The 10,401-nt window shown below is 36.9% G+C and overlaps 1 protein-coding gene across 1 annotated transcript; it reads right to left on the reverse strand.

Annotated features, from left to right (window-relative positions):
* Positions 1 to 5,054: 5,054 nt before the first annotated feature.
* Positions 5,055 to 6,950, reverse strand: LOC131164706 (uncharacterized). Its single transcript, XM_058122115.1, has 2 exons — positions 6,551 to 6,950; positions 5,055 to 6,482 (listed from the first exon to the last, which is right to left on the reverse strand). The coding sequence occupies exon 2, from the start codon at positions 6,382 to 6,384 to the stop codon at positions 5,230 to 5,232; it is 1,155 nt and encodes a 384-aa protein (XP_057978098.1). The 5' UTR covers positions 6,385 to 6,482; positions 6,551 to 6,950; the 3' UTR covers positions 5,055 to 5,229.
* Positions 6,951 to 10,401: the final 3,451 nt, after the last annotated feature.

Consider the following 10,401-nt stretch of genomic DNA (forward strand, 5'->3'; position numbering starts at 1 on the left):
AGACGCACTTCTCCAACCTTGAACCCAACTTTCTTTCATGAGAAAATGAGAATAATTTTTAATATTCATTTAGTCAACTCTTGGTTGATTGCAAAAATAATATGGTCAAACCTGTCGGACAAAGACTTCGAGAGAGAGAGCAGAGGCTTCAAGCTTCGAGCAGAGGCTTTGAGCTTCAACCAAAGGGTTCGTCGAGAGAGAGCAGAGGCGTCGTCGAGGCGTAAGAGAGAGCAGAGGCTTCGAGAAAGAGCAGAGGCTTCGCCGAGCTTCGTCGAGTCTTCGAAAGCGTGAGCAGAGGCTTCATCAAGCTTCGTCCAGGCTTCGAAGAGAGAGCGAAGGCTTCGTTAGGGCTTCGGCGACAAAGCAAAGGAGAAGAAGCTTTGCGGGAGAGAAAGGGAGGATAGGGTTTCAATGTTTTGGGTTCTAGACTTACAAATACCGAAAGGCGTACGCCTTGCTTGTGAGGCGTAAAAAAGCGTGGTTTTTTGGCTGAGGCCTACAATTTTTTGGCCGAGGCGTACGCTTTATTGGATTTACGCCTTTACACATACGCCTTGAGGCGTTTTTGTCCCAAAATGCACCGAGGCGCGCCTAAAACGCCTTTCAAAACACTGAGAAGAACAATAATGAGAAGAAGAAGAAGAAGAAGAAGAAGAAGACTCAATAAAACAGCATAAAAGGATGTGAGTCTTGAGAATTTCACTTGTGAGTTTGTCCCACATTGGAAAATTTGAGTGAATGATAGGTGCTTATATACATGGTTGGACCCAAGATCTAATAGGCTTAAGCTTTTGGGTCAAGTTGGTGCTCACCCATGTGTATCAAGCCTACCCATGGGCTCCTCCGATGCTAACAAGTGGTATTGGAATCGACGGTTCGTAACTCTAGGTGAGCGACATAGTAACAGTTGAGAAATTTGAGACGTGAACCTAATTCTCCTGACATGCTAACAGTTGGAGGACCAAGTGTGTGACTGAGGCCAATAAGGATCATCTAGGTCTCGGATGGATCCGAATATGGTCAAGACGTAGGAGGTAGGATTGGTTTGGAGCCACGTGGAATGCAATCCGGGGCACGTAAGGCACCAGTGGTAAGGCCCACTTGAGCAGCTGTTGGGAAATTGGGCTTACTCCCATAAGGGAAACAGGTTCCGTTCAAGGGAGAACAGTTGGAATTCACAAGTGAGAGGGAGATTGTTGAGAATTCCACTTGTGAGTTTGTCCCACATTGGAATATTTGAGTGGATGATGGGTGCTTATATACATGGTTGGGCCCAAGACTCAGTAGACTTAAGTTTTTGGGTCAAGTTGGTGCTCATCCATGTGAATCAAACCTACCCATGGGCTCCTCCAGTGCTAACAGTGAGAATAACTAAACAACACATTTTGTAGACTGCTAGTAAACTTCAATCAAATTCCTTCCAGTTCAAAGAAAAGAGAGAGACAAATTAAATAAATTCTAAAATATGTAATTTTATGAACATGAGTTATTGTACCCCTTTTGAATACAGCCATTTTCTAATCATTCTTTCTCCTGTTGGGAGTCTTGGGACACAACACTACTATGTCAGAAATCAATCTCAGAAATTGGAGGTGCTCGCAATGAGCAGAAAGGGATAAAACGGTGAATCAAATATCAAATAGATAAAGAAACCATGAAAACAAGATAAGTCAAAAGTAAATATCGAGGCTCTGGATTGGGGATGCGTCAGGGTCTTCTCTTCAATGTCTTTCTTTTCCAATCTCACAAACCCCACAAATCGTAGCCCTGTCCTCTTACACAAAGTTGTTTGGAAAGCAAAGGTTCCTTTTAAAATTCGGGCTTCCATTTGGACTTTAATTCTCAACAAGATTAATACCAATGATATGCTACAAATGGGCCGAGCTTTGGCGAGCTCAAGCTCAAATCATTTATTTATAAGCAAGCTCAAGCTTGACTCAAGCTTAAAGTTTTCTATTCGAGCTTGGCTCGTTTAGCATATATATAACTCAATCAAAGAGCTCGAGCTCAAGCTCAAACTCGAATCGACTAAAGCTCGTTTCAAACTAATAAACGAACCAAGCCACTAAACTAATTAAATTAGTTGAAAATTAATAACTATAATTTGAGAAAAATATATTTTAAAGTTAAAATTTTAAATAAATATGTAATGTGATTAATATTCTGTTTACGAGTCTAATATCAAGCTAGTTCACAACCCTAATATCAAGTGAGTCCACAAGTTACCAATGAACTAGTGCATGAGCTGGCTCACAAGCTGTTAAACAAGCCAACTCGCAATCCTAATAGACTGAGTATGAACTAGCTCGAGCTCGGCTTGTTTAGTTGATGAGCTTGAAATTTGAGCTCGAGCTCAACTTGTTGAACTTACACGAGTTCGAACAAGAGATTATTGAGTCGAGCACTGAGTAGCTCACAAAGGGCTTAACTCATTTGTAGCCTTACAGATAAGGAGGCCTCACAAAGCCCTTAGTTGAGATATTTACATGTCGAATAACTTGTTTTTGTACTACAATGAGGATTGGCCAGCTCCAGCTACCTTTCAGGATTTTTGAAGGTGAAGTTTTGGGGTTTCATAAGGAGAGAAGAAGAATATTTTGAGATTGAGCAGTTTTTACAATTCTTTGGTCGCTCTGACTCAAAAGGAATGCTGGAGTTTTTAAAGATCAAAAGACTTCTCCAAGACTGCTTTGGGAGAAAGTTACTTTTCCTGCTTCTTTTTGGGTACATTGTCTCAAGGTTTTGGGGGTCTTTCCTCAATTTGGTATTCAAAGGGATTCATTTGATGGTATTTTTTTTTTTTTAGACATTTTTATTTTTGGAGCTTTTTTTTGGAGGATTTCTTATTCTCATCCCACTATAATTATGTCTTCTCTTTAATAGATTTGTCTTGTTATCTAACAGAAGGGTAAAAAATCAAAGAAAGTTGTCAAACACTTTTGGCAATCCCTACCCAGAAAAATAAAAACACATGAAATAAAGCATGTAAATATAATGACGAGGATTCATGATGCAAAATCATGGGAAAGGTCAAGAAAGTGGTAAATTTTCATACAACTGAGACACAAAATTATTAAGAACTCGCTTAATTGTGGAAATCCCTACCCAGAAAAATAAAAACACATGAAATAAAGCATGTAAATATAATGACGAGGATTCATAATGCAAAATCATCGGAAAGGTCAAGAAAGTGGTAAATTTTCAAACAACTGAGACACAAAATTATTAAGAACTCGCTTAATTGTGGAAAACATGTACCGTTTTCAATTTTTTAATTTTTCAAGAAATTATAAAAATATTAGCTTATTTTTAATTTTTTCAAGGTTCGAATTAAAAATAAAGAGTTTGTTTAAATGTGCAAAATATGTTTTTCATTTTTTATTTCTAGATTTCAATATAATTACTAAAATGCAATTTCTTTTTCAATTTTCCAAAAAAGATATAAGTTACTCTGTTAGTTTGAAAGTTGTCTTTGCCTTCAGTCCCCCCGCTACACTCTCTTACCTCTTTAACTGCAAAAATGGGTTTCCAATGCTCTTACCTCTAACTATCAAAAATGGATTTTCAATGGTAAGTTGGTAACTTGTATTAGACTCAACTAGCACAGAGCAGCATATTTTTAACAAATACCAATATCAGAGTACGTGCTTGATTTTTTAAGTATGGAGAGTGAGACATTCTCCTTTCATACCCCTCCTCTTTTTCCCCGTTACAAGAACATCAGTATCTTTGGTCCATTATTCACTTCAAAAGGCAGATACTTGGCACCTACATGGGTTTCATCTTCTAGATTAAGCAAACAAGAATCTTAAATCTTGAACCTTTTAAGCTTGAGGTACCGCTATGCACACTACCAAAAGAATTGCTTCCACAAGAAAACCACCCGACAGAACCTGACAAAATCCGTTGCCCATAAAAAAAATTCTATTTGGAATGGATTATAGTTTATTAACTAAAATAACTATTGTCATTCTACTAAGGCAATGATTGCAAAAAAACTCCATTTACCTGAAAGATTCTAGCCCTGCTTGAGGAAAGAATCTTATTTCATCTCCCACTTTTCTTTTGTTCCAGCAGATATTACACCATCTAATTTCACAGCATCATTCTGTTCAACATGACAATACCAAAAACTGATGAAGGCTCATAAAAGTTACAATACAAAGGGAAATATGCCCACCCAGCACATCGCAGATATGGGGTGGTCAAGTTCCAAATTAAAACAACAAAGGTGACTGGTAGATCTCATCATATAATAATGTCCTCAAAAAACCAACTTAATTTTAAGAGAAGGCTGTTAAAATGGACAAGGCTAATTACGTCCTGTTGACAGGCAGATCCTAGGCAACAAGAAATAAGATAAAGTAGATCACATTCTTCTTCTCAACATAAAAACCCGATTATACCATGAAACTGGAGCATATATTATTAAGTAGATAACTTTAACTTTTTACTTATTTCTAATAAACAAATTAAAGAAAGAGAGAAAATGGTTTTTTTAGAGACTCATGCTTCCACATAAATGGTGTTTTCAAAGAATTATCAACACATGGAGCCTCTTTCTTTTATAATTTGCAAACTGCAGCTAACAGAAAGAAACCAATGAAGGCATTCAGAATATTCATTGAGCTTGCTGCAATCTACATGAAATATTCCATCAGATGTTAAACTCTTGCAACAATGTGTTATTGTTCAAGGCAGTAACCATAACATCATTAAAGCTGCATCCAATGTTCAGGCCCCTGGAGAACTCACGGAACTATCATGGTTTTTTTTGTTTTTTGATATTCCGGAACCCCAACTTGGATGAGCCCAGACCCAAACCCCCCGCCCCCCGCCCTCCTCCCCCTTAGGCAGCACCAAAACGGGGGAGGACATGACCATCCCAACAGCTCCCTCCTGATATAATCACAATATAATTGTAAACTTATTGATAACAGATACAATAAATCTCCAAAATGGAAGAAAGGCTTTCTTCAAGACACACATATTGCAATCCAATACTATTCTATAGCTCGGGAAGATAATAGTCATCTCTTTAATAGCATTATCCATTGAGAAAACATATACCATTTTTCTTGTTTATTTATAAGAGTAAATGAACAATACCATTGCGCTGGTTTTCTTTCATACAATATCTAAAAAGAGCTACACAAAAAAATAAAATAGAATAAAATACAATTGACCTTTATCGGATCATGAACTCAAAAAATAAATGACTGCATGTTATCACTTAAATGAGTTAGCAGTTTTGACTTCGGTATCAGAGTCTAGTTCCCACCAAGCACCATTGTCTTTCTTCTGCATACAGTCAGCTTCTTCCCCATGAAGAATGTCTTCAACATCCGCACCCCCACTCTCAGAACCAACATCATCATCATAACCACACACTTTCTTCTCAATTTCTGGGTTGTATGTCCACTCTAATCTTTTCAAAACTTCACGATCCTTCCACCTTCCCATAGTCGTTACTGCCTCCTTCTTAGCCTTCCCCAACATGACTTCCTTCCAAGAAAATCCAGCATCAGCAGTTCTCTTAAGAGCGCCATCATTACTATTGCCCACAACAACCGTTTTGAGACACCTCAATTTCGCCCCCTTCAGTACATCCACAAAATCCGAATCATCGGACACAAGAACCAAACACTCAATTAGCCTTTTATCCATCATGTCCACCATGTGACTCCTCAGCGCATTATCTGCTGCTTGTGGTTTATCTGACACAGACTTCACCCAAAATCCTGCTCGTGTCAACTCATCCGCCAGACCATAACCCACTTTGGGTGTAAAAACATCCCTTGCAGCCCTCTTGTACTTCTCCATCTTCATTGAAAACTTAGCTACCAAGTTCACCCTCCTATTCCCTCTTGCCGACTCTATCTGATTCAACCTTTTCGTCTGTTCACGCTCATGAATTTGCTTAAAATGATTCACTAGCTTCTCGTTTGTATAAAATTTCCTTCCACAAACACGGCATAAATAAGGCCCAACTGCTTTAATGACTCCCCTGTTCTCCAACTCATTCAATACCTTCCTTTCTTTCCTCTTGTCCCTAACCACCGGCGGTACATAGCTAAATGCATGCCGGTTTGCATAAGCCACCATGTACCGAACTACCCCGAAGGAAGATGCCGCTGCTTTTATCCTGACAGCTACATCATAGGGAGGAAAAGACTTTGGCGGTTTGTTGTCCAAGTCCCAGAATATCCCAACATGGTTTTGGGCATTCCTTTGAACTGAACGGGGGCGTGTACTCGAAGAGCTAAAACCCAAGTTGGAATTAAAACAATAACATCTTTTCAATGCAATATCTACGGAAATGGTTTCTAATCTCCCAGATTGCGCTGCGCAGGGTATATTATGAAACCTAACAAAATATAACATACCCAGAAGTTCTTTTAGCTGCAGTACTGAGTTGCCGATTCACTCTGAAAGAAACACAATAACCAAACCCTTGAACCGAGAAGCCTCAGAGCGCCAGCCTAATATGATATTGATCAGTGAAGCTCAGAGGAGTCGGAAAGGAAGAGAGGGGAAGCAAATTGCTTACCTTTAATTTTGAAGGTGAACCGTGGAATCGCCAACTTGCAAAACGGCAACGAATCCTCTGATTGCCCAAAATATAAACCACGCCCTGTTAAAGCATCTCAGGAATCCCTACTTCAATAATAATGTTCTTCAGCTGCCCTTACTAGACGAAATTCTAAGGCACCGAAGGGTGAAATCCCATCGAAATTCTAAGTATCACAACCCCGGCTTTGGCACACTCAACCGCAGATCCACAGGAGTTTTTTTCGATTTTAATTTTTTTTATTAAAATTATTTAAAACAGTTTGGATGGAATTTTATTTTCTAAATTGATATGTCCCAAAAAAAACGTTGAATAGTATAGTATGTTTTAAACAAAAATGTTAGACCATTCAGCATTTTTCAATCTGAGCTAACACTGCAAGTTCCATTTTTAGCTAAAAGTGTTAATTGAAGTAAAATTTTTTGCATGCTCCATGCAAGAGGTACAAGTGACGTGGCATTTTTGTTCTTTTTGGTTAATAATATTTTATTATATTATTGAAATAAGGTCTTTTTGCCCCTTTTTGTTAATAATATTTTATTATTTTATTAAAATCAGGTTTTACTATTTTGTTCAAATTTGGAGGCAAGATCTTATTAGGGACACAAGAGAAAAAAATCGACATAATTAATTTAGACTTTAATAATGAACTTTCATTAGAAATTTATTTCAATCATAGGTAATGTAAATTACAAGCATAAGTTACTATAAAATTTTGTAAGTATGAAAGTAGTTAGTGTATTTGAATTGATGATGCATGCTTTGGGGTAACTTTACCAACATATTTTTCTACATGTACAGAATTTATTCTAATTTAATAGAGAATGACTTTTTATTTTTCAATTGGGGGGTGATTGTCGAGTTGGTCCCTAATAAGTTGCATACTGTTATGCGCTAAGAAGGGAGTCACATTTTATGGATCCTACCAAACTAATGGTCTTCACAAGGGCATGTTTGATGAGTTTGGCCTCTCTTCTTTTAGGTACATGTTATGTCTTTCAGTATGTCCATAAATATTGCATGCTACCATAATATCTATAGAAAGAGGCAAATCAGCTTAGTGGTCCCAATAGACACGTCAGGATCAAAAGGTTTTGTTTTGTGAGACATGTAAGGGTGACAGTGGGTCCTTTTAAGGAAATGTTAGCCTTTGAATGCCTTGGCTCAAAGGGAAGGGATTGAGGGTGGAGGAGGGGAAGGGTGCTTTGAGGAGATGTGAGAAGAAAGGTTTAGAGGAGAACCCAAAGAAATCAACCTCCCAACTCTCTCATCCTCCTTATTAGAAGGAACAAAATGATCTAATACAGAAAGAAAGATGGTTAGCTTTGTATTTTGTGACTTCATGCTCTAAAATATTTTATTGAATGCAAATATTTAATGTGTTATTACCTATACAGTGAATTGTATAAAGGTTCATAATGGCAATGCGTTTTCTGACTTCATGCTATAAAAATGTTATATTCAATGCAAAGTCTGAAGCTGCAATTGCCTATACAATGATATATATCCTAGACATTTTGTAAAAAAATTTGGCAGAGTCTCCTCTTAAAATCGAGTATACCCATTTATGACCACATGGTTCAAAAAAATAACTTTTATCTACAAAGAATCACAAAGTTTTTTCACAACATTCATACACAAAAGTTATACATTGATAGTACGTCGAACTTTTGTAAAACTTTCGATAGAGTCTTCTCTTGAAATCGAATATACCCATATTTGACTGCACTTGTTTAAAAAAAAAACAACTTTAATTGGCAAACAATCAATAAGTTTTTTCACAACATTTGTACACAAATTTATGCATTTATACTACATCCAATTTTTGTAAAAATCTCAACAGTCTCCTTTTAAAATCGAGTATACCCATTTCTAACCGCACCTATTAAAAAAAAACCTTCATCGGCAAACAATGACAATTTTTTGTTTTTTTCACAACATTCATACATTCATTTGCAAAAATGGCATGAGCACCCGTCGACTCTCTCAGCTGAAGGCCTTCTGCAAATTGTAGACAGAGACGAAGGAGGAAGACGAGATTTAAGTAAGCAAAAAATGCTATTTGGGATAACATTTTTTAACTGCCACACGTCAGCCGACGAGGGGGCTCGTTTAATTAAAATATGCTGCCCCATCAAGCGTTTTTTTAACCAAAAACGTTGGTTGGTCCTGTATCTTTTGTTTTAAAAAACATTATACCATTCAGTGTTTTTGTTGACTTTTTGAGTCCTATACCTATTTTGATTACGACAAACAAAAACATCTCATGTTTGTGCTTAGTATTGAACAGGTTAAATCCTAGAAAAGCACAAATGATGCTGTAATATGGAAGCCTTGAAAAGCTCTTACATGATCATATTCCAAGGCGTATTCCATAGACACCAGAGAGCAAAAACAAAAGACTTATATAATTTTTGTGTTGTAATAGTAATTAGGGTTTGGATGTGCATGCATTTCACTTTATTTATATTGAAGCTCTATTAAGACCTAGATTGACCATAGGAACCCCAAGCTAAACAAAAATTGTTTTATCCTTAAAGACTATCTTTCACAAAACGGTTTAAAGTTTTTTCTTTAAATAAGAGAAAGGCCAAAAACTCAATTTTATGAAGGCTCGGCCGATCGGCCTTCCACAGTATATTTGGCCCAATTGACTGATGCGTGTAAAGTGGCCGAATTCATAAAGGCCCGACCAACCGACCTTCACACAAAGGCTTTAGCTCGGCATACTAGCAAGTAAGTAAGGACACAAACGTCATTTACATAGGCTCGGCAGACCAACTCCTTTATAATGTGTTAAGCACAGTCAACAAGCCTCTTAGCCTAGCTGATCGATTCATCATGGTCGGCATGTCAAATCTCGATGATTTGAGAAAATCGCCTTAGGTTAGTCGATCGAACCTTGGGCTAGTCGATCGAACCTCTTGGGCAGTTCAAATTTTAAGCCAATAATGGTCATAAAAATTTAAATTAAAATGTTATTTTAATGCCCAATGGTCACCTAATGGCCATATTTGAATTTTGGCTATAAATACAAGCTTAAATCACTTTGCAAAGGAGAGAGACTTATACTAAAAAATCATTTCATTATTCTTTGATTGTTTCTATTTTTTCATACTCTACTTTCAAATATCAAACTTGTTTTTCCCATACTCCTTTTGAAAAATATTTTTGGAATCTTGGGTCATATAAGTAGGCTTTGAGCATTTATTCAAAGTAATATATCTTGCTTGAGAAGCCTCTTGTTCTTAAAATTTCTAAGAGCAAATCATTTCTCTAATCCTCTTTGTCTTGAAAAATACTTTCTTGAAGAAAATTTCTTTTGGGTTCTTGAAAAAGGCTTGAGCTAGTATTCAACTTCACATATTTAGCTCGAAAGTCTTTATAACTTTTTGTGGTTAATCTCAAAGATCCAAATCTCCTATACGCTTCATCGTTGAAAATTCTTTGTAGAGATAATCTTTGACTAAATCAAGAGTGCTTGAGTAATATATTAAGTCATATATTCTTTGCTTGAAAAGCCTCTTGTATTTCGGTTTTACACAAGATCAAGGTCAATCTTGAGGAAAAGCATTTTCAAAAACTCTCAGTCGTTATTTGAAAAATATTTTTGAGAGAAAAAGTACATGCTCTACAGAGTTTCATTTGTAAATCATCTGAGAGTGCACACAATATTTAAATTTGTACATCTTTGCTTATTGTAGCAGCACTTCATTTGTACACAAAATTTATATATTTGTATTCCAGGCCTGTGTTATCATCGAAAGAAGAAGGCACCAACCTGTAAGGTGTACCGGTTTGACTCAAGCTCGATTAGGTAAGTTAGGGAG

The sequence above is a fragment of the Malania oleifera genome, chromosome 9 (genome assembly GCF_029873635.1).
Source record: "Malania oleifera isolate guangnan ecotype guangnan chromosome 9, ASM2987363v1, whole genome shotgun sequence".
In the NCBI taxonomy this organism is placed as follows: domain Eukaryota; kingdom Viridiplantae; phylum Streptophyta; class Magnoliopsida; order Santalales; family Ximeniaceae; genus Malania; species Malania oleifera.